The sequence below is a fragment of the Trachypithecus francoisi genome, unplaced genomic scaffold (genome assembly GCF_009764315.1).
Source record: "Trachypithecus francoisi isolate TF-2019V2 unplaced genomic scaffold, Tfra_2.0 Lachesis_group9, whole genome shotgun sequence".
NCBI lineage: Eukaryota > Metazoa > Chordata > Mammalia > Primates > Cercopithecidae > Trachypithecus > Trachypithecus francoisi.
In genome coordinates this window covers 1634999-1659499 of record NW_022681474.1, presented here as the reverse complement: position 1 = coordinate 1659499, position 24501 = coordinate 1634999, and the positions used below count along the sequence as shown (strand labels likewise).

The following is a 24501-nucleotide window of genomic DNA, read 5'->3' as shown; positions in this document are numbered from 1 at the left end:
GTTTTACACCTGTACTTCAGCTCGTAGAGTCTTAAGTTGAACAGTGAAGCCTTTGAGAGTGTGTCCCCTACTTCCGTTCGGGGGGCCATGCCTAGAAGAAAAGGAGCTGCTCCACCCAGTGGGAGGAGTCCAGGGAAAGATAAGAGCACAGGGTTTGGTTCCCCCACAAATCTAGTCCCCTCCAGCTACCTGGGAAAGGACCTGAGGAATGCATGCCTCTGCCTCTGCCTTTGCAAGGTGAGCTCCAAGGGCCACGCTGCCAGGCACTCTGGGCTTAACCTTCTGCATAGAAGACAAGAACACCAAATTCTGGGAAGGTAGGAGTCCTTCCGGTGGCTGGGCTTAGAGGGAAGCTGGGAACCGGAGAGAAGGCCTTCGTAGAAACTGTCGGGAGGCTGCTCCAAGGGCAACCGGGAGAAATCCGAGGGGAGAGAGCAGAGCCTACGGCAGCCACGTATGTGGAGAAGAAGACCGGAAATCCTTGAAAGAGAGAGCTATTGGGAGGAAGGGCTAAGGAGTTCACACGACACGCTCCCCTGGCCAATCTGCAAAAGTCAAGGACAGTGGGTCAGGAGCGGCCCCTCCAGCCACGGCACAGGATCCACTGTGTGTTCCCCGCAGCACCGGTGAAGGAATCAGCCACAGAAGCTGGGTGGAAAATCCCGCCCCACAACATCCTGTTACCCCCAGGCAAGACGATCCCAGGAGGTGGTGACCAGAGGGCTCAGTTTCCAGGTCACTGCATGAGGGTGTCCTTCTTGCCAGGCAGAGCCAGTGCTGAGGCTCCCCCTGTGGCCTCCCTGCACCACGGAGCGTGGAGTCTGGAGCATAAAAGCCCCTGCACTGCTCCATGTTTAATAACATCCAGACTCGGGGTTATGAGCCCCAGCCTCAAGGTTAGAACTTACCTGAAGCTGGGCTTCGATTCTCGGTGATTGTGAAGCCTTAAGCAAATTATTTAATCCCTCTGAGCTTCAGTTTCATCATCTGAAAAAACAAGACGACAATACTCAGCTCATAGAGCTTATTAAGCATTAAATGAGATGCATGTGAAGTGTTCAGTGCTGTTCTGGACACTTGGGCTGTGTCCACGGTGCTGCTAAGAGCAGGTCGACCCCTCTTCATACCTGCACCTGCCAGCTGCTCAGAAGGTGGCCCCTGCTGAATAAAAGCAGGGGCAATTAGTAGTGGACAGTTCATACACGGCTGCGGTGTCAGCATGTCAACATGAATCGATGATTGAACCAGACACCGCGGCTCAGAGATAGTGGGGACGGCAAGACGAGTGAGTACATGAAAGCGCGTGTATTTCTGCACGTACACGCACTTGCTTTCTTTCCCTGCCAAAGCACATTACCGCAATCTTAACAGCTTACAACACCTATTTATTCTCTCACAGTTCCTTAGGTCAGAAGGCCGGGCAGTTTGCCTGACTGGTCTTCTGCTTAGGGTGGCGGGAGCCTGAAATCAAGGTGACAGCAGGGCCGCGCCACTTTCTGGAGGCTCTCGGAATGAATCTCCTTCCAGACTCTTCCAGGCTGTTGTCTGAATGCTGTTGGTTTGGTCAGATTCCCGTCTTCATGCCGGCTCTCAGTCAGGGGCTAGTCTTGGCTCCCAGAGGCGGCCCAGGTTCACACTCACGCCTTCCACACACCCCTCCAGCACCCGCAGGCCAGGTCCCTCGTGTGCTCTGACGCACTCTGACTCTCCTTTCTGCTGCATTTCTGACTGTGGCCGGTGAAAGTGCTCTGCTTTGAAACGTTCACAGGATTAGATTGGGCCTGCGAGGATGATCCAGGATCATCTGCCGAGGTTAAATCCTGGAACTTTAAGCCCATCCTCAAAGTGCCTTTAGCCACGCAATGTGACATAGCCACAGGCTGGCTCTGGGGATTGGGGCATGGACATTTGGAGGGTCATCATTCTGCAGACCACACACATGCACACATCTCTCTTGTTCCTGGAACCCTGATGTTCTCTCCACCATATTCAATTCAGCATGTAGAGATTTTTTGTTGTTGTTGTTTGAAACAACGAAGGAGTGCAAAGGAAGAGAGGGGACAGGCAAATGCCCCCAGGCCAGAGAAGAAAGGCCCAGGAGACAGGAGAAGGTGACTGTGGGGTTTTCCTTCTCAATTCACAACACAGGGCTAGTCACAGCCTTCCGTCCATCCCTCTCTTCCTACCTCCCTTTCTTTTTTCTGTTCCTTCATTTCTTCCCACCTTTCTTCCCTTCCTTCAGCATGTGACAAAAATATGAGGATCGGATCTTTTCTGGCAGGAGGAAAGAAGAATGATGGGATGACGTCTAATGCCTTGCCGGGCTCCAGCAGTACGAGGCAGCCATGTATCAAAAGTCAGAGATACAAACCAGCACGTGCCACTCTCTCCACAGAGTCTCGGTGCAGGTCCTCCTGCCGCTGCTTCCAGCCAGCCCACAGGCCAGGCACACAGGGTGCCTCCTCCTCCTATTAGCAAAACTGCTAAATGTGGTTTATTTTCCACAGAAAGATTGCACATCCTACCAATAGGCTACATGATAACACTGAGATTGCTATTAAGTCTGAACTTAAAAATAATAAACATTTGGCATTTTTGAATAATAGTTAGTAGTTGAAATCTAAATAAATCAAAATTATTTCAGTCTGGGTGTGGTGACTCATGCCTGTAATCCCAACACTTTGGGAGGCCAAGGCAGATGGATCACTTGAGATCAGGAGTTCAAGACCAGCCTGGCCAACATGGTAAAACCCCGTCTCTAATAAAAATACAAAACTTAGCCGGGCGTGGTGACACACACCTGTAATCCCAGCTGCTGGGGAGACTGAGGCAGGAGAATCCCTTGAACCCAGGAGGCAGAGTTTGCAGTGAGCCAAGATTGCACCACTGCACTCCAGCCTGGGCGACAGAGCAAGACTTTGTCTCAAAAAAATAAAAGTAAAGGCCGGGCCAGTGGCTCACGCCTGTAATCCCAGCACTTTGGGAGGCTGAGAAGGGTGGATCATGAGGTCAGGAGACAGAGACCATCCTGGCCAACATGGTAAAATCCTGTCTCTACTAAAAATACAAAAAATACCCGAGCGTGGTGGCACGCACCTGTAGTTTCCAGCTACTCCAGAGCTTGAGGCAGGAGAATTGCTTAAACCAGGGAGTCGGAGGTTGCAGTGAGCTGAGATTGCGCCATTGCACTCCAGCCTGGTGACAGAGTGAGACTCTGTGGAGAACAAAAAAAGAAAGAAAATTAAATAAAAAATATTTTAAAATAAAGGTATTTGGGGGAAGTGTGATTTGCAGACTCTTAAGATATAAATTCCTTTATAGACTTGGAGAAAATGTATGGTAAGTTAGACTTTAAAACAATCCATTTGAGCTCTTTCCTTTCGCTGCTGCAGCCGCAGCCATGAGTATGCTCAGGCTTCAGAAGAGCTAGTGTCCTCCGCTGTGGGAAGAAGACGGTCTGGTTGGACCCCAAGGAGACCAATGAACTCGTCAATGCCAACTCCCGTCAGCAGATCCGGAAGCTGATCAAAGATGGGCTGATCATCCACAAGCCAGTGACTGTCCATTCCCGGCTCAAGGCTGGAAAAGCACCTTGGCCCGCCGGAAGGGCAGGCACATAGGCATTGGTAAGCAAAAGGGTACAGCCAATGCCCGAATGCCAAGAAGGTCACGTGGATGAGGAGAATGAGGATCCTGTGCTGGCTGCTCAGGAGACACCGGGAATCGAGGAAGATTGAACACCACATGGTTCACAGCCCGTACCTGAAGGAGCAGGGGGATGTGTTCACAAACAAGCGGATTCTCACGGAACACAGCCACAAGCTGATGGCAGACAAGACCCACAAGAAGCTCCTGGCTGACCAGGCTGAGGCCTGCAGGCCTAAGACCAAGGAAGCATGTAAGTTCTGTGAAGAGCACCTGCAGGCCAAGAAGGAGGAGATCTTCATGACTTTGTCCAAGGAGGAAGACATCAAACAATAAAAGCTCCCCCTTTGTCTGTACATACTGGCCTCTGTGATTACACAGATCAGCCATTAAAATAAAATAATCCTTTAAAAAAAATCCATTTTATGGAGGTATCATTCACGTACAATAAAATGGGTCCACCGTAAGTTTCTAGTTCAATGAGTCTTGACAACCATTCACACTGTGTAACAGCTGCTGCCATCAGAACGCAGAACACTTCCACCAACCCAGGGAGTTTCTTCCCGCTCTCTCCAGTCAATCCCCCCACCCTCGTGCCCCACGCCTTTTTTCTTTGTTTTTTGAGATGGAGTCTTGCTCTGTCACCCAGGCTGGAGTGCACTGGCGCGATCTCGGCTCACTGCAACCTCCGCCTCCAGGGTTCAAGCGATTCTCCTGCCTCAGCCTCCTGAGTAGCTGGGATTACAGGCATGCTCCACCACACCTGGCTGATTTTTGTATTTTTAGTAGAGACAGGGTTTCACCATATTGGCCAGGCTGGTCTCAAACTCCTGACCTCGTGATCCACCCACCTCAGCCTCCCAAAGTGCAGGGATTACAGGCGTGAGCCACTGCGCCAGGCCCCACGCCATTTTTTAAATCCCTATAGAGCAGTGTCGCCTATTCTTGAACTTCAGGATTCTTCAGAGAAACCGTGTACGGAATGAGCTTTATTTTCAGGAACTTGCTCACACGATTGTGGAGGCTGACGAGTCCAAAAACAGAGGGTGCACAGGGTGAGCAGGGCAGGCCAGCAGGTGAGAATCTCAGGCAAGGGCTGATGCAGGAGGCTGGAGGCAGAATTTGTTCTCCAAGAAACCTCAGTATTTGTTCTGAAGGCCTTTGATTAACTGGATGAGGCTCACTCAAATTATCAAGGGTAATCTCCTTTTCTCAAAGTCAACTGACTATGGGTGTTAACCACATCCACAAAACACCCTCGTGGCAATACTTGGCTTAGTTTTGATGAAATAACTAGATACTATACCCTCGCTACGTTGACACATGAGACTAAGTGTGGTAAAACAAAGAGGCGCATGCAGCTTGCACGCCTCCGTGTCCGGTCCCTTTCATTTTCATAATATTTCAGGGACTCATTTGGGACTGCTGTTTGTATCAGTAGTAGCTCATGCCTTTTTGTTACTGAATAGTACTGCCTTCTATGATGACAACAGGCTAGATTCTAATACACACCAGGCGTTTTCAATTCAGCTGTGAGAATTTTTAAAAATAAAATTGCTATCAATACTCAGAAACTTGTAAACACCAATTAGAATCCAAACACAAAAATTCATTGAGCTATTATTAGGTTGGCACAAAAGTAATTGTGGTTTAGCCAAATATTTTAAGTTTTTAGCATCATAAGAATAGTTAAAAATCTCTTGCTGGTCAGCTGATGCACAGTAGGACTCAGGGAAGGCAGCCCACCAGTCTCAGAAATATGTTACTTTTGTGGCTACAACTTGTTTTTACAGTTTAATGGTAGCTAATTAACTAGAAAATACATTCTAAACAAAAACTAATTATCTTGTCATCACTTCAAAAGACATATTTAATACACATTAAAGCAGTTACATATGAACTAAAAATAAAATCCTATGTCCCCCACTGGCTGAACAAACCCCTCTGTGGCCAGGGGGACCCCAGGAAAACCTTAACACTGAGGCTATAATGGGGGATGGGAAGTCAGACAGGCCTGATACCCCCTCCCTTTTGTGGTTTAGACACAACAGACCAGCGTTAACGTTAAGCTAGAGACTGTAAGACTGACAGAATGGACTCTGTGGCAGTAAGATGCCAAATTATAAACAGGGCCTAAGGCTGTGCTGGGGGAGGGTGAAGCCACACACGGCACACTTACAGAGAAAAGGACGTTCCCACTGCTGTCAGATTGTCTTCCCTCCAGCAACTAACTAGGCACTGGCCTCGAGATGAGCAACATTAAACAACTGCAGCTCCACCAGCCATTAAGTGACCCCCAGTCCTGCTCCAGGAGCCGTAACTACAGCTTCCATTGGACAGAAGACTGTAACTTTCTCCTGATAAGAAAATGCTGACCTGGGACTGGTTCTGGCCGGTTTACAGAGGCTGCACATCTGCATGCCTTCTGTCCTGAAAAGACCTCTGGAGGTACAGGGCCTAGTTGTAAGTTATTTATTTATTTATTTATTTATTGACAGAGTCATGCTCTGTCACCCAGGCTGGATTGTAATGACGCAGTCTCAGCTCACTGCAACCTCCACTTTCCAGGTTCGAGGGATTCTCCTGCCTCAGTCTCCCAAGTAGCTAGGACTACAGACACATGCCACCACGCCTGGCTAATTTCTGTACTTTTAGTAGAGAGGGGGTTTCGCCATGTCAACCAGGCTGATCTCCAACTCCTGACCTCAGGTTATCTGCCAGCCTCGGCCTCCCAAAGTGCTGGGATTACAGTCGTAATATATTCAAAGGTTTAGTCTCCCCCACAGAGTGAGATTGGGTCCTGTGTTACATAATACGCACGTGTCAGGACCCGCTTCCTGAGTATTCAAAGCTCCTCCCAAAGCCTGTGGACTATGTATGTTTAACCGACCTGTTCAGCATAGAGCTTCTGCCCCAACCCCTCCTCCTTCGAAGAGCCATCTCCGATCCTGGCCTGGGGGATGGCCATCTTGCTGGCTGCAACCATGTATAAGAAACAAAGTTCCTCTTTTTCCAAATGTATAAATTGTCGGGTTTTTATAAGAGGGACCTGGTCATTAACTCACTTTTTCAAGTGCCTTCCTGGGCAGATAGGCTAAATCTACATTTTAAAAGCGAGATTACGGCCCCATTTTTCTGCTCTTCTCCTCAACAGAGAAGTAGGTATTCACTGCCTCCAGTTCCCCTCCTGCCACTGTCCCCAGAGCCCTCTGCAAACTTGTCATTCCATAGCCACTGCTCCATCCAAGTCAGTAATGGCCTCCCAGTCACTACAACCAAATGGTCCATCATGTATACTCACCATACAGCATCACAGAGCAGCCACTCTCTCCCGTCTTCAATGGGTCCTGGAGTGGGTTCTCCAGGAGGTGGTGACCTCACCCAGTTTCCTGACTTGAAACTCTAAGTGCTCTCACCTTGAAGCTCTGGCTCTGACTTCCCTGTGTGCTCCTGGTTTGTCTGTGCAACAGCGCTATGTGTTGACAGCGAACCTCTGGTCGGGCTGCACTGCCCCCACCCAGCGGTGCCTTTTGCAGCCCTTCTGTTGCAGAAACTCCATCCTTCCAGGTGCTCAGACCACCCCCGAGAGCAGTCGTCCCTAAGTCCCTGCTTTCTCTCACACCACATCTTTCCCGTCAGCGAATCCCAGGGCCTCTGCTGTCGAAGCGCTTTTCTCTGAAATCTGACTGGTTCTCACCACCCAACCCCATGTTCACCACTCTATCCTCATCCCCGTGCCTAGTCAGCCCAGCTGGCCACCTGAATTGGTCTCCCTGCTTCCCCTCTTGGGGTCCCCACAGGCTATTCTCAGCAGAGCATCCTCGGTGGCTCTGTGAAAGCCCCAGTCCATCACGATCCTCTTCTGTTCATGAGCCCATCTCACTCAGAATTCAAGTCCCCTAAATGGCCTGCCCACCGTCCATCCTCCTCCACTTACCTCCCTGCCTTGACTCCAACCCCTGGCCTCCCCTCCACTCACTCTGCACCCATGCGGCTTCCAGCTGCCTCCTGCCCATGCCAGGCATGGCCCTCCTTCCTGTCCTGGCACTTGGTGGTCTCCCCTCCTGGCCAAGCTTTCCTAGACGTCTGCATGACTTACTCTTTATCATTGAGTCTTCTCCAGTCACCCCGTGCAAGATTCCAACTCTCCCCATACACGTTTCCTTCTTCCCTGATTTTTCTCTCTAGCTCCGACTGGAGTGGACGAATGTTCCTGATTTGCAGCGACTGTCTTTTACTGGTGCAATACCATCAGTGCCCACTGCAGCTATACTGAAAGTTCTGATTCCGGACATCAATCCCATAGACAGTCTCCCTGATGATAGCTCGACTTCACATTTTTCAACTTTACGATGGGTAGATTGGGTATTAGATGCATTTTTGACTTAGGAAGGGCTTATTGGCGGGGAGGGTAGCCCCGCTGCAAGTCGAGGAGCACCCTTAATCGCTCAGTATGCCAGAGAAAACCACTCGCAAATGAAGAAACGATCGGCCCTATTTCCCCAGGACTGCACTGGGAGCTCCGAGAACCTGTAAGGTAGCCATCTGGTGAGCAACCGTGCGCTACGAAAGGGAGGTGGACGGGGTTGGGAGACCGAAGCAGGCAGATGGCTCGAGCCCAGGAGTTAGAGACCAGCCTGAGCAACATAGAACCCCGTCTCTACAAAAAATTAAAAAATTCGCGAGCCTGGCAGCGCGTGCCTGTGCTCGCAGCTACTTCCAAGGTGAAGCAGTAGGATGGATTGAGCCCAGGAGGTCGAGATCTTTAGAGAGTGGAGATGGCGCCCCTACACTCCAGCCCGGGAGACCAACCGCGCCCGGGGCAGTGGGCGGGAGGTAGGGCTCAGATGCGGCGCGCTCAGGTGAGGACGGCCCACATGCCCGCCCACCGCCGCCAAGAGCGCCCTCCATTGGCGGTTCGGCGGAGAACCCACGCTCCCATTGGCCGATGCGGGATGGGGGCGTGTCCGGCCCAGCGGCGCCCCGAAGGCGTGTCCGGCCGCAGCCGAGGCCCTCCCGGAGTTACCGGAGAGTAGGGGCGTTCGGCGGCGCTAGTCTTCAGGGGAGCGCCAGGCGCACACCGGACCACTACGAGAGGCCTAGCGCCGAGGGCCGAGGACTTGGCCTGCGCCCGCCGACCCCAGCTACCCTCTGCAGTCGCCCCGGCGTCCCTTCCTCCCCAAGCCCAGCGGCGCCGGGCCCGGGGCCGGGGTCGGCAGGCGCAGGCGCATTGGACGTCCCCGGCCCCCCCCTCCACCCCCCCGCGTCCCGCCCCGTCCGCTGCCCGTCGGAGGAGGCGGAGGGCGATGACGTCATTGAGCGGGGCGACGGGCATTGGGCGCCATTTTGAAAAGGGAAAAAAATCGCTCCCAGGCGGCGGCGGCGGCGGTGGCCGGGGCTGAGCGCCGGGCTGTAGCGGCGCGGAGGCCGTCTTCCTGGTCTGCCGCGGTCCCCGCCCGTCCCGCCGCCGGCTGCCATGGCAGGTGAGGGGCCTGCGCGGGCCGGCGGGGGCCGCGGGGGCGGGTGGGGGCCGCGGCCGACCTGACCGCCCGTTGTGTTTGCAGGAGCCGGAGGCGGCGGCTGCCCCGCGGGCGGCAACGACTTCCAGTGGTGCTTCTCGCAGGTCAAGGGGGCCATCGACGAGGACGTGGCCGAAGGTGAGGCCCGCGCCGCGCCCCGCCCCGGGACCTTCGCAGGCAGCTCCCAGGCCGACCGCGGCCTCCGGGCCCCAAGCGCCCGAGGAAGGCAGGCAGGAGGATGGGGGCCGGGCGGGGCAGGGGCCAGGGGCCGGGCTGGGGGCCGTGGTGGGCGAGTGGCCGTCCTCTGTCCAATGTCCTGGCCCGCTGGGCACGGGCGGAGGCGCCGGGCCCGCGGCGGGGCTTACGTAAGTCACCAAGGTCACGGGCGGCCGGGCCCTCTGAACCCAGCGCCTGGGGCTGCCTCCTGCCCGGGGCGGAACCGTGGAGACCGCGGTGGAGTCGGGGACGGGAACGGAGTCCAGATTCTGCGCTCGGGCAGCGCGGCACAATGGCCCAGAGGATGGGGACGCGCCTAGGGCTGGGTCGGGGCCTCGGCCCCCAGCCGGCTCTGCGTTTCATCGCCAGTGCGCTCTTGAGCAAGCTGGTTGCCTCGGTTTGTCCACCGTTAACAAGAGAGCTGGACTCCCTGATTCTTAAGGTCTGCTTTCTGAGGTTCTAAAATCCTTGAATTTTACTGTGAAGTATTGCTCCTTTCTTTATTGACATATTTTGAAGTCTCTACTCCAGATTTTAATCTTGAACTTTATGGTATTACTGGAAGTTCGCTGGTCTTTTCCTTAAATCATACCCTTAAATTGGTCCAGGCGCAAAGTTTTAGGGTGGTGGGAGGAAACTGGGGAGTGCCTCCCGCCTCAGCTTCCCATGAAGCTTACATGTCACCCTCGAGTGAAAAAGCTATGTAGCTTTCCTTCTTCACCATTGAATGGAGAACTTGGTCGAGTCTTAGAAGTTTGATTAATATTTCAGATTTAGAGCCATAGTGACTTTTTTGTTGTTCATATGTCTTACTGAACATTGTAAACCTTTAACCTTTTCTTGAAAATGATTTGTGTTTGCCCCAAATACACCTGCCCTGCCTCGTTACTAGAAGCCCCTTGTCAGACATCCTGTTCACTTCCCCCCATCTCAGCCCCTCCCATGACCTTTTACTCCCTCTTCCCTACCCTGTACCTGGCAGTGTCTGGTTTGGTGCATGACCCCTGAGGACATCTGGAAATTCTGAGCCCCCTGGCACAAACAGGGCCCAGGTTATTAAGCAGGTGAAACTGGGCTCTAAGAAATGCGTAATGTATACGGTTTGAGATTAAAACTAGGTGCATTTTATGTGATGTAAAAAGTTTATTGATTTTATTGATTTTGCGTATGCCAAGCAAGTGACAGTTCAGCCTTACTGAAGTGTGACTTCTATCGCAAGTAAAGCAAAACTTGTTTGGGAGTAAGGAAGGTGAGAGGGCTTAATGCCTGCCTTCATTTCTGTTTTTTTTTCTTTTTTAAACTCTTTCTTTTCTTTTGTTTTTTGGAGACAGGGTCTCACTTTGTAGCCCAGGCTGGATGGAGTGCAGTAGCATGATCTGGGCTCACTGCAACCTCTGCCTCATAGGCTCATAGGCCCATCTCAGCCTCTGGAGTAGCTAGGACCACAGACATGCACGCGCCACCACACCAGGCTAATTTTGGTATTGTTATAGAGGATTTCGCCATGTTGCCCAGGCTGGTCTGAACTCCTGGGCTCAAGTGGTCTGCCCACATCAGTCTCCCAAGGTGCTGAAATTACAGGCATGAGCGACCACACCTGCCTGGTTTCTTTACTTAAAAAAAAAGAGATAAACTGAATGAATTAAAATTTAAGTATAACTAAAGTAGTGTATTTTTAACTGTGACTTTACACATGTGAAAATAGTATTCTTTCTTTAAAAAAAAATTCTTGGGCTAGGTATCGTGGCTCATGCCTATAATTCCAGCACTTTGGGAGGCCAAGGTGGACAGATCACTTGAGGTCAGGAGTCTGAGACCATCCTGGCCAACAGTGAAACCTCGTCTCTTTTAAAAATACAAAAGTTAGCTGGGCGTGGTGGTGCACGCCTGTAATCCCAGCTACTGGGGAGACTGAGGCAGGAGAATCACTTGAACCCAGGTGGTGGAGGTTGCAGTGAGTGGAGATCGCGCCACTGCACTCCAGCCTGGGCAATAGAACAAACAAACAAAAAAAAACTTGACAAATACTTTGTTCTCTGAATTAAACTGATGGGAACTTTTTGCAGCTTTAAATCCCTATTTTAAGTTAAATTTTGAGTAAATCCAAAAGTTTGGTTATTTTGAGTTGTCGTGGTTTTTTTTTTTTTTTTTTTTGAGACAGAGTCTCGCTCTGTCGCCCAGGCTGGAGTGCAGTGGCCGGATCTCAGCTGACTGCAAGCTCCACCTCCTGGGTTTACACCATTCTCCTGCCTCAGCCTCCCGAGTAGCTGGGACTACAGGCGCCCGCCACCTCACCCGGCTAGTTTTTTTTTGTATTTTTTAGTAGAGACGGGGTTTCACTGTGTTAGCCAGGATAGTCTCGATCTCCTGACCTCGTGATCCGCCCGTCTCGGCCTCCCAAAGGGCTGGGATTACAGGCTTGAGCCACCACGCCCGGCCAGTTTTTTTTTTTTTTTTTTGTAACATTGTTTTGTGGTAATTATCCACATGTTTTGGTTATTGTAGGTATTCACAGCTTTCTATTTTAATCCATGTATGCTTTGGCCATAGTAACCCATCCAGATTAACACATTTATAACTCATCATCGATTTGTCCCATAGTTGTGATACCGTTGGTTTGTATGAAGACCACACAGTCAGTGATGATGAAGGAAAGTGTAGTTGTTGGTCACCAGTGATTGCTGAGCAGCAAGAATCGAGAAGCTGGTCATGCCCAACGCAGCCTTGAGGGAGAGATGTTGGTGAGAGATACGAGATGGGTGGCTGGGTGTGGTGGCTCACACCTGTAATCCCAGCACTTTGGGAGGCTGAGGCAGGTGGATCACTTGAGATCAGGAGTTCGAGACTATCCTGGCCAACATGGTGAAACCCCGTCTCTATTAAAAATACAAAAGTTAGCCAGGTGTGGCGGCACCCACCTGTAGTTCCAGCTACTCAGGAGACTGAGGCAGGAGAATCGCTTAAATCCGGGAGGTGGAGGTTGCAGTGAGCTGAGATCGTGCCATTGCACTCCATCCTGGGCGTCAGAGTGAGACTCCGTCTCAAAACAAACAAACAAACAAAAAAAATAGAGGGGCAGTTCACAGGGGTTTTTATTGTGCACTGCTGCGCAGGCTGTAGAACTTATGGTATAGCAGATTTTATTTGTTTAGATTTGTGGCTCGTGAGGCATTTTGTTCTTGAAGGTTCTGTTCTGGGCCTAGTTCAGCTCTGTAGAGCTCTACTGCAGCCCTGCACTCTGGCCGTCTTTCTGCCCTCTCTACAATGGGTAAGGAGAAAGGGCCTTAGAGATTGAGGCCTGGGTCCTCTCCTGACTTCAGTGGGGTGGTGCCCAGGGCACAGGAGGTGGCGCAGAGGTAAGAGCAGGCACTCCTGACTTTGGAGGTCGTAAAGTGGGTAACATAGGAAAAGCTTTTGGTTTTTGCTTTGATTTCTTTCTTGTTTCTAAAACTAATAGTTTTGGGCTGTGGGTCAGAATCATAACCTCTGATGACAGTGTTGGCCTGTGTAAAATTTGATGGCCCCCCCGCCCCAGTTTTTTTTTTTTTTTTTTTTTTTAGCTATGGGTCAGGTCATTTTGCTAAGAGTCGTGATCCCACTGGGTAATCAGACTTCTCATCCCCTGCAAGTAGGAGTAGAGCTGAGCTTACAAGGAAGTTATCAAGTGTCCTGCTGGTAGGCAGGTGTATGGGCAGCAGTCAGTGGTGACTTGCCTCTCCTGCCGTTGCTGGAAGGTGAGACTAGGTGAGTTCGTATGCCGAGGTGACCAAGAGTTAAAATAGTAAAACCAGGGGGCTTCCGGCAGGAAGCGAGTAGAAGAGCTGTTTGTTAGCTTCTATCTCCACAGTGTTTCGATTCTAAATGGTGGTTCCCTTCTGGAAATTAACTGTTGTGCAGATTTTTTCTGCATGTTATGGAGTCACCTTCACCCAGCCCCTGCTCCCTCTCCTGGAATGTACTCATTCAGCATGTGATGTGTTTTGCAGTGTCACATGGTATTTCATCCTTTGCTTCTCTCTCTGGTAGACTGTGAGCTCCTCAAGCTTAAAGGCTGGGTGTCCCCCTTCCCACCCCAGCCCTTGTAGAGGACCCGGCACAAAGGTCATGATAGGTAACAGTTGCTGAGTGGTCATTCTGTGCCAGAGATTGCTCGCAATGCTTTTCCCACGTCAGTTAATCTTCACACAACCCAAGAAGGAGGAACTATTGTTCTTCCCAGTCTCAGATGCAGAATCCAAGGTGTGGGAGCAATGAACTTGGGTTACAAAGCGAGTATATGGCAGGGCCAGGGTTTGAAGCCGTGCCGACTGGCCGCAGAGCTGTGGAGTTCTGTATTGCTTCAGTGACCGTTTGCAGCCAGCACAGTACTGATGAAGCCGCATTGTGGCATGTGGCCGTCCAGTCTCGGGACGGAGCTGTTCTAAAGCTCGATAAAAATCTTACCACCAAGAATCGTATGGAAATGGTTTTGAAGGCAAATGAAAATGGAATGCCTTTAAAGGAAGTGCGTATCAAAACGATAGAAGGTTAGTAACAAGGATTCAAGAATAGCATCGCTTTTCAAGCAATTCTCAAATTATTTGAAGAGCAGATCTCACAGAGACAGTAAGTGAAACACCTGCGTGTCAAGCAAGTGCTGCAGTACCTTTGCCTGCGACGTCACTTTGCACATGACTGCGACTTGCTTACCTGCAGGGAAGCTTTGGGTCTTGCTCCTTTATATGTGACACTAATTGCTGCTGTGGAGAAACCATGGGGAGGGGTTGGGGCAGGAGAGGTCTGATATCGAACCCGGTTTTATATAACTTTATAGCTTGATAACAGCTGGTTCCTTCTCAGAATTTGTAGTTTTAAGTGTATTGAGTTTTTGTTGATTTTGCTTTAATCAGTTTCTTAATCCATGATCTATTGCTTTGAATTAGACATTAACCTGTTTCTAAAGAGACACACTAAACAAAATTGAAGGTTTGTTTGCTTAAGTCAAGCTTGAATCTGGCTAGTTGTGTAAGTAACATGGATAGCTGGTTAATCTGTTAGGATAGCCTTTCCGAGGGGTTGACATTGGTACTCTGAAAGAAACATTTGAAGTCACAGAAAGGTAACAGAACTTAACGTAACTTGAGCATCAGTACCAGAAAGTTACTGTGTTTCATTGAATGTAAGATAATGTCTGGTTTGGTGGCTCACGACTGTAATCTCAGCACTTCCGGAGGCCAAGGTGGGAGGATCCCTTGAGCCCAGCAATTTGAGACCAGCCTGGGCAACATCATGAGATGTTGTCTCTACAAAAAAAAAAAAAAAAAAAGAAGTTTAAAACATTTGCCAGATATGGTGGTGCACGCCTGTAGTCCCAGCTACTCAGGAGGCTAAGGTGGGGGAATCACTTGAGCCAGGGAGGTAGAGGCTTCAGTGAGCTGTAATTGCAGCACTGCACTCCAGCCTGGGCAATAGAGTGAGACCTTGTCTCAGAAAAAAAGAAAAAATATAATATGTAATATATATAACATCTATATAATATGTAGTATGTATTATATATAACATATAAAATATATATTATGTATTATATATAATATGTATTATGTATTATATATGTTATATATAATGTGTATTGTGTATTATATATCTGAAATTAAGTATATCTTATATGTAAGCTTTTATAATATCTTTTATGTGTGTATATATAAAATCTACATCTAATTTTGGAAATACTAAGATGTAGGGAAATGCACTTAGAATCAATGAAATATGGTATTGGTGAATGCAAAACTTGTCAGTCATATTTATTGATTTCTTCTGTGTGTAGAAAATGGGCGTTTAGTATTTATCATCATTGATTTTTTTTTTTTTGGTCTTGAAGGGACATGGTGTCTGCTTATTTGAGTTATTCCCGGTCTGATTTCTCTATTCCATTGTAGAATTTTCATTTACTTAATATTTATATCTGTGTCATTAAAGAGAACCTTTCAGGAAAGCATCCTCTGGGGAAGGCCGTCCAACAAGCAGTCAGTCTAGTAACATTTTGCAGTTTGACTTAGAGAGTTTCATAGGAAACCTCCGTCTTGAGGAAATCAGCCTCGCGATTCACAGACTCATCATGCTTAGTGCAGCCAAATCCTCATGCTCTGGAGGCTGGCCTGGCCATAGGCACGTCGTGAAGTTACGTTTGCAAGATACATGGTGGTATTGAGTCCTAGCTGGTGATTTTCCGTGTTCCCTGATTTTAAGCAGTCTGCTGTTCTGATGGGAAGTTCCAGGTTGGGTCTGTGTCTGCTGTTTTCAGCTCTGAGGGCCCCTTCCTGAGTCTCAGCTCGCTTATCTAGAAGTTAAATCGGAAGATTTTTGTGAAGCTCAAGCAATGTGCAGTGCTTTTGTAACTTGAAAAATGCTTTTCAAGTGTTAGATACAACTGTTAATTCTTTTGTATTTTAAGGTATCGGGGCTTGGTTTTAGCTATATTTAAACACAAAAATAGTTTCTTGTTTTTCCTCGCCTGCTTCATCTCCACCTGCCCAGATCCCTTCCACTGGGCCTGGCCTCTTAATGTTTCCATTATTATTCAGTGATCATTGCCATCCCTTGATCTTTGCCTCTGTTTGTTTCTCTCCCTAGAGTATTCTTTTTGCTTCCTGTCCACTCCCTAAGCCCTGCTGATCCTTCTAAATCCACCTCCAATCCCCCTTGGCGAGTCCCTGCTCCAGCTCCCCTCAGCGTTCAGTGTCGTCTTAGACTCCCTTTCACTCCCTATTCCATGTTGTTTAGCAGTTGGCTGTGTCCTGCTTGTGGTTCCCTAATTTTATCACATGTATTATTAGGCTTGTCTCTCCCACTGGATGTCAGTCAGTGTATGGAATGTCACTATACTACTAGGTGATGGAGAGGCATTGTGCACGTGGAATTTGGTACACATCCCTTTTTCCCCCTCTTCAGGCTTTGTGTTACCTTGGCAAATTACTTACTGTCTCTCTTCTCATCTGTAAAACGGGCACTATTACTTGTGACCATTGCAGGGTTGCTGTGAAGATTCCAGAAAATGTATGGAAAGTTCTGGCAAACAAACACGTAACTGGTAACTGTTTAGAGGCTGTTGTCTCAAGAGACCCTCTTGCGTAGGAGAATAGCTGACTCTCTCACTCCAGGGAGCCAGGGAGCCAGTTTAAGAAAAATGAAGGGTAATGCAGGGGCCAGCTTCAGCTTGGCACATCTGAAAAGTTCACAACAGTGTACCAAAAGGCTGCTAGTGCTGGCTGTTGGAAATAGAAATGCAGTTCTTGCCTTCAGGAAGTTCTGTTCAGACACAGACAAGCAGGTGGGTCCTTGCACCATGGCTGGACCAGGGCACGTTGAGGCAATGTGAAGAAGTACCCAATGGGTAGGGAGTGGAGGGGAGGACATCAGGGTATAAGAAGAGGGCGGAAGGGAAGGGGAGAAGAAGGTTCCAGGTGGAGAGGGCTTGGTGTGGAGGTTGGACAGAGCACGGTATGTTCTGAGAAGTCAGTGCTTGGCGTGGTCTGACTTCTGGCAGAGAAGAAAGTGGCTGTGATGAGCAAGAGGCTGGCTGGGGCTAGATGATGATGAATAAAGGACTTGAATACTGTGCTGAGGACTTGGAGTGATTGTGAGCTTTTCAGATCCTAAGCGGAGGAGTGACATCAACTTTGTTTTTAACAAGGTCACTCTGCCCTTTGGAGAATGGATGGTGGTGGGTAAGAATGGAGGTAGGAAGTTACTGCAATAAAGGTTGGGAAAGTTGGCTTACTCTGGTTTCGGGGTGGGCAGGCTTCTTTGTAAAGGGCCAAATGGTAAGTATTTTAGACTTTGAGGCCATACTGTCCCTGTTGCAACTACTGAATTCAACTCTGCCTTTAGCAGGAAGACAGCCATAGACCCTGCAGAGATGGATGGGCGTGGCTCTGTGCCCTGCGTCCGCAGGAGCATGCCTACAGAAACGGGCAGCTGGCCAGATGTCGCCCAGGTTGTAGTTTGCTAACCTCTGCCCTAGAGTTGGTTCGCAAAGTCTTTTGGTGCTGGAATACTTTTATATGCTTAATAGTTATACTCAGGATCCAGAGAGCCTTTGTGCTGGTTATAGCTGTTGACGTTTTCTGTATTTGAAATTCAAAGAGAACAACTTAAAATATTTATTTTACTTTAAAATGATCTACTACATGTTAACATTTTTAGTGAGAAACAACTTTTCAAAAACAAATTGAGCGAGAAGAACAGTGTTTTTTTTTTATACTTTTGCACATCCTTTTAAAATATGTGGCTTAAGAGGTGACGGCTGGATTGTCAGAACTGCTTCTGCATTCAGTGTGTTCCAGTTACTTTATTGAAATGTGTAAAGAAAATGTGGCCTGACGCTTCCATGTGGGCAGAGGAGGGGTCATCCCGGAGGCTCTTCGCGATGCACCATAACTCGCCAGGTGGTAACTTGAGTGTGCCGGCCCTGTGGGGTCAGTGACGTTTCTGTCCTCTCTTCCGTCAGAACCTGAGGTCTGTCTTGTGCTCAGAGTGGGTCTTTAGCTCATGGACATGATTTGGTTAACATCACATGGGGTCGTTCGGAAGTATTGTTACATGGAATTCTTTTTTTTTTCTGAATGTTAACACATTCCGTTATATAAAATTGAAGAAAATCCTATTTTTTTAATGTCACCACTGACCTCATCAGAAGAGAAAGTGAGAAACTGTCAAATTAGCAGTAGTAGATAAAAGTTTTCCAAAATTCTAATTTTCTGTTGAAAGCTTGGATTTTATCATTGGTAACAAATACTGTTAGTTATTTTCTGTGAAATGAGAGGCTCACTGTGTTCATTTTCAAGTAAATTGCTGCCACATACCAAACTCTTAATAAACCAAAGTTGGTCAGTTTTTTCAAATAAAAATGGCATTCCGTGAAAAAAAGGGCTAGTTCAGTTTGTGTGATACTGTGGAATGTGTATTTGGTCTTCGCTAGTACACACCTCCTAAAATCACTGGGCTCTTCAGTGGTGTCTTTTGGGAATGAGTTGGCTAAGGGCTGGCAACCCCTGGGTAACTTCACAGTGGGGCCTGGTCGGGCCACCAGAAAGACCTAGGCAGTGTTAGAGGGTTGGGACTTGCAGCCCTAATCCCCAACCTTGGGGAGTGGTGAGGGGCGGGGGAGCTGAAGGTTAAGCTGATCACCAGTGGCCAGTGATTTAAAGTCTTGCCTATGTATGGGCGGGGTTTGAAGATAGCTTCCAGAAGTTTCTGTAGAGGGGCCTGCCGGGAGAGGGCATGGGAGCTCTGCGTCTCAGCCCCCATCCCTTGCCCTATGCATCGCCTCCGTTTGCACTGCCTCCGTGTCCTTTGTGGTATCCTTTATAATAAACCGCTAAATTAAAGTGTTTCCCTGAGATGTGTGTGCCCAGTCAGGGTTGTGGACACTCTGATTGATAGCAAGTCAGTCAGAAGCACAAGTAACACAACGTGAGGCTTGCCGTTGGCTTTCGAAGTGGGGGGCAGTCTTGTGGGACAGAACACTCAACCTGTGGGATCTGATGCTTTCTCCCAGCGTCAAGATCTAATGGAATCAGGGGACCCTGGCCAGTGTCCAGCTGCAGAATTGATTGCTTCCTTGCTGATGGGAGAGGTCCCCACACATCCGGTGTCTTAAGTGTGCTGTGAGGATGTGATGGGAGAAACTCAATTTTGTGTTTTGTTTTTCAACACAAACAACTGTACTGTGTGCTTTTTCTTGGGACAGTTGTACTTGGGGATGCAGCAAAAGTTCTTTTGTGGCACATTTTATCACAGGGTTGGAATTGCATAAAGTGGAGAATTGTTTTAACTGTTCATCAGGGAATAAGCTAAGCAAAACTGGCCTTTTCCCTTTTTCTTTCCCTTTTTCCCTGCCTGTGTAGGGTGTGGAAAGGAGAGCTTGGGGCTGCTGCCACAGATCGTGCTGAGCCGCCAGCAGCTCCACCTGCCCTTGGCTTTGCTCATCCGTGGAAATGACAACAGCGTGAAAACGGCAGATGACGTACAAGGATTATGATGAAAATAGTCTCAACCTCATGGACCCTCTGAGAGGTTCTTGAGGACCGTTGCATCCTCAAGGGCCCACAGACCACACTTTGAGAACTGCTGCTTGAATGCAAGCCATTAGCAGTAGGAGTGGAAGGACAGGGCAGACTTCAGGATTAACTGTCCTCTCTCATCTTTACCAGATTGTACTGGTTTTGTCTCACAATACAAAAATAGAGTGTTTGTTATTTAAAGAAAATCAAATGATAGAACAGCTGAGAACAGCTGGATCAAGAGCACAGAACGAAAGTTCTCTTTATCCCACTGCTGTCCAGGAGTCTTCCTCAGAACCCACTGCTCTTAACTGTATCTTTGTAGATCATTTTCTATGTGTTTATGTATTTATTTATATTCTAAAACCTAGTTTGTGTATCAGCAATCTTTTTTAATCCACAAATGTGGAACCTTTTTCTAGACGTTGAATAAGATTTTCTGTATTACTCAATACTGTTTTTTGCCATTTCTTTTCCTTTCCTTTCCTTTTTTGGAAATAGGGTCTTACTTCTCTGCCACCCAGGCTGGAGTGCAGTGGTACGATCAGGCTCACTGCAGCCTGATCAGGCTCAAGCAGTCCTCTCCCTGCTTAGCCTCTCGAGTAGCTGGAACTATAGGTGTGCACTGCCATGCCCAGCTTTTTTCTGTGGGTTTTGCTGTGTTGCCCAGGATGGTCTTGAACTCCTGGACTCAAGTGATCCTCCCACCTCGGCTTCCCAAAATGCTGGGAATACAGGCATGAGCCATGGCATGCCGCCACCACTTGCCTTTTTTCACTAAGAGTCTATAATTGGAGATCTTACAGTGAACCGGGCTTTCTGCTCAGCCAAGCTGGAGCTCATTTGACCCCCGGCCACAGCCCCTTGAGATGTAAGTACTCCTGTGTTGCCTTCATCATACACATGAGATGATCAAGTATCAGGAGGATGAAGTTACTTGGTGAAGGTCTCAGAGTTAATAGGTGCTATACCCATTATTTGCACGCAGATGTTCTGAGTCCAGAGCCCATACTTAAATTTTTAACCAGGCTGCCTTTTTATGTGGCTCATTTCATCCTTTTTGATGTCTGCATAGTATTCCCTTACTTATTTAGTCCAGTGTTTCTGATGACAGTGCAGGAGAGTCTCGTCCATCCTTCTGCCCTTCCTGGGTGGCAGACGCCCAGGAGTGGGTATGCAGTGTTAGAGGCCATGCACATTCCTTGACTGTTTCTGTTCTGTGAATTGCTTTGGTCACATCTTTTGTCCATTTTTCTACTGAACTTAAAAAGTCAGTCTGTAAAAGTGGGTTGGTTTGTTTGTTTGTTTGTGATGGGATCTCGCTTCGTCAGCCAGGCTAGAGTGCAGTGGTGCGATCTTGGCTCACTGCAACCTCCGCCTCCCAGGTTCAAACAGTTCTCCTGCCTCAGCCTCGTGAGGTGTGATTACAGGCATGCCACCATGCCCGGCCAATTTTTTTTTTTTTTAATTTTTAGTAGAGATGGGGTTTCACCGTGTTGGCCAGGCTGTCTCGAACTCCTGTGCTCAAGTGATCCGCCCACCTTGGCCTCTCAAAGTGCAGGGATTACAGTTGTGAGCCACCGCACCCAGCTTGTAAAAGTTTTTTATATATTATGAATATTAGTCTTGTGAGTTTTTAAAAATTATTGACCTTGACTTTTAATTCTTCTGCCCCAATTCCACACTCTCCTCTCCAAGTACAGTTGAATTTATTATGCATGTGTCCTTGACTAGATTTTTTTATTGCTGTTGCTACTCCGGAAATGAAGAAAAAAGAGCTGAGATCCATGTTTGAGTCAGTAATGGGGTGGAAGAGGAATGAGTGGGACAAAAGGCGATTGGTGAATTGAACTTAAATACATCATGCAAGGCTTAATGATGGGGGTGGATATTTTCTGAGCAGTGCGTGCGTCCTTAGGTCATTTTGCCATGCGAGTGTCTTAAGAGTACACTTACCAAGCCCAGGTGGTAGGGCTCACTCCGTTACAGGCCTCCGTTATTATCTCATGGGACCACCATGGCAGATGTGGACTGTCAGGAGTTCAGAGCTCAGAGGCAGAGGCAACCACGAAAACAGGCAATCCTGGAGTAGTCACAGAAGTCTTGCTAATGATGTTAGATACCTCAGAACATGAAACATACTTGAGCTTATTTTATCTGGATCTCCAGAGATGATAAAACCACAACTAAAATAGGAATGCAGCCGTGTGAAGACACAGGCTGTGCTGATCTTTTCTGCGTTGTGCACAGCACCTGGCACTGCACCGGCACACAGGAAGTGCTTTTCTGCATTGTGCACAGCACCTGGCACTGCACCGGCACACAGGAAGTGCTTTTCTGCATTGTGCATAGCACCTGGCACTGCACGGGCACACAGGAAGTGCTTTTAGGAGTCCTTGGGTGAGTCACCACACCTGCCCGAAAGAGGCAGTCAGTTCTCTGATAATTAGCAACATTTGAGTGAAAAAAAACAATAGGTCTGCATGTTTAACCACATCTCATGGCTGATTTGTTTTAAGTGGGTGGTGAGTAAAAGAGTTAACATAAATCATCATAGAAATGGCATTAATGATCAAAGATATGACCGGCCTCACACCTGTAATCCCAGCACTTTGGGAGGCCAAGGGGGGAGGATCCCTTGAGCCCAGTAGGTTAAGGCTGCTGTGAGCTGTGATCATGCCACTGCATTCCAGCCTGGGAACAGAGTAGACCCTGCCTCAAATAAAATAAGCAAAGATATCCTAATTAGAGCAACAATAATGTTCCATTTTTCCTAGTCATTTCTGGAAAGCATGTACACTCATTTTTTGGAGGGTAATTTGACATCTGTCTCTCAAACTTAACACAAGGGGTAGGACCCCAAGGTTCCACTTGTAGGAATCCTACAGGAAATAGGCCAGCATTTCAGAAAGATGTGCGCTGCAGCAATACAGTGTTGAAAAGGCTAAATGCCTAAAAGTAGTGAGGCGGTTACATGTGTTAGGACACATACTTTGTGGAGGAAGAGTGTTCTGTGCCCCTCAGAGAGCAGTCTGTGTTGGGTGAAAAACAGCAGCTTTTGCAGAAGAACAGTGGCCCCAGCCGAAGTCAAGTGTGGTCGTAAATGCTGCTCTGGAAAGCAGATATCCAGGGGCAACATCGGGGTGCCTGGGGGAAAGGGGGGTCACGTCTACACTGAACAGAGACTTTGGCTTTTGTTCTGCACGTTTCTGTATTATTTTATGTTCCACACTAAGAATGCATTGTTTTGTAGATATAAGGAGAAAAGTGCCCTTAAGAAAAGGTAAAGAGGGAGTTCTAGCAACTCGAAGGAGGAAGGTTTTTCTCTCCGTGCGCCCCTAATAATGATTCAGCACTGCTTATCGCCCCACCTTCTGTTGTGCTCCGGTTTCTGGAATTTTAACTGTTTTAGGCTGCCATTTTGTTGTGTTTGAAAATACCTTAAACTTTTTTTTTTTCCGTTTCAATAGTTCTGTTCCAGAATCTAGAATGGCAAAGTAGTATCCCTGAAAGTGTATTCATTACAAAAGCTCTAGTACATAACTAGATTTAAAAGAAAGCAAAACAGAAACTCGGCTAATAATAATGATTGAAAAGGGGGGAGTCGTGCCTTACATGGATCAGTGCATTTGTAAAAGTTCCTGACTTTCGTAGGCATTGAAGGCGGCGTCTCAGCTTTGTTTCTGTCCTTTGCAGTAACCTGTGTGCGGGAGGCTCTGTTGTCTGCCACCTCACATTTGGATAGACATATAGGTTGCTTTTAGAATAAATAATTATATATTATTAGCACAATATGTAATATAAATAAACACCCCCGTACTCCACACCTAACAATGGTCCATCGTTCTGGGTTTTTGAAGACGTGAAGGCTACGGTCACGTCTCCGTTTTAACTCCCCAGCTCCGTTGCCCACACTCCTTCCTCACTGGGGGCAATGTCTGTGAGACAGGTCATGGCCTGTCCCTGCTCTTGAGTGTTTGTCCGAATAGATCCATGGGCTGCCTTTTAAAAGCGCTTTTAGCCGGGCGCGGTGGCTCAAGCCTGTCATCCCAGCCCTTTGGGAGGCCGAGACGGGCGGATCACGAGGTCAGGAGATCGAGACCATCCTGGCTAACACGGTGAAACCCCGTCTCTACTAAAATATACAAAAAACTAGCCGGGCGCGGTGGCGGGCGCCTGTAGTCCCAGCTACTCGGGAGGCTGAGGCAGGAGAATGGCGTAAACTCAGGAGGCGGAGCTTGCAGTGAGCTGAGATCCGGCCACTGCACTCCAGCCTGGGCGACAGAGCGAGACTCCGTCTCAAAAAAAAAAAAAAAAAAGCCCTTTTATCAGACAGAGGCTGATGGGGGATTGCAGCTCCGTCACGGCCGTGCTTCTCCGGCTCCCTGCAATTTTGTCAGACCCTAGAGATCTAGTTGAATGTCACAGGTCACATTTCGTAGATTTTGACTTCGTTGATGGTAACAGATAGATGTATCAGTAAGTTGTTAAAGGCGTCTGAAATACTAGATAATCCTTGAAGTAGTATTAACCAAAATTATTAATCTCCTCTGCTATAGAGCCCCGGTTAAGTTCAGGTGTGTAATAGTGATCTTCACTTAAAATGGAGAGAATGAGAAAGTTTTTTCTTTAACCATTCTCGGTTTACTTACTGTTCATTAAAGAATTCAGTAGTGGAAGACGTAATCTATTTGGATTATGAAGGTATCAGCATAGTGCTTTCTGCATACTCCCTGAAGTAGTGATCAGTACGTCATAGGTAAAATAGTAATCATAGAAATCCATTAAACGTCTGCTGCTGGGTTATTGAAAAAGTAGATGGAACCTCTCTCTGGCCATGCGCCCTGGTGACCTCCGTGTTCCCCACAGGACAGGCTGTGGTGGAGGCACACATCACCACCCCGAGGCGGGCTCTGTGGAGTTCGCGTCTGTATCTCAGCAACTTGGGGTGGTTTGGGCCATGTTTCACTGGACCTGCAGAGAGAAACGTGACACCCAGGTTGGCATAGATTGGGATTTTTTTTTTTTTTTGAGGTCTAGGAATTTTTTTTAATTGTGATAAAATGTATATGGCATAATAT

The 24501-nt window shown here is 48.2% G+C and overlaps 1 protein-coding gene and 1 pseudogene across 8 annotated transcripts in view; both read left to right on the top strand.

Annotated features, from left to right (window-relative positions):
- The first annotated feature begins 3391 nt into the window (after positions 1-3391).
- LOC117082353 lies at positions 3392-4085 on the top strand (annotated as a pseudogene).
- A 4523-nt stretch (positions 4086-8608) lies between these two features.
- Positions 8609-24501, top strand: part of PPP2R2D (protein phosphatase 2 regulatory subunit Bdelta) — a 52427-nt gene continuing 36534 nt past the window's right edge. For 2 of the 8 annotated variants that reach the window (XM_033209320.1, XM_033209321.1), the window contains exons 1-2: positions 8943-9128; positions 9210-9302. In XM_033209320.1, the coding sequence (XP_033065211.1) occupies positions 9122-9128; positions 9210-9302 (100 nt within the window). In that variant the 5' untranslated portion in view covers positions 8943-9121. Of the gene's footprint in view, positions 9129-9209; positions 9303-24501 lie in introns of those variants that run through there. The other 6 variants (XM_033209318.1, XM_033209317.1, XM_033209319.1 and 3 more) reach the window with 6 other exon arrangements.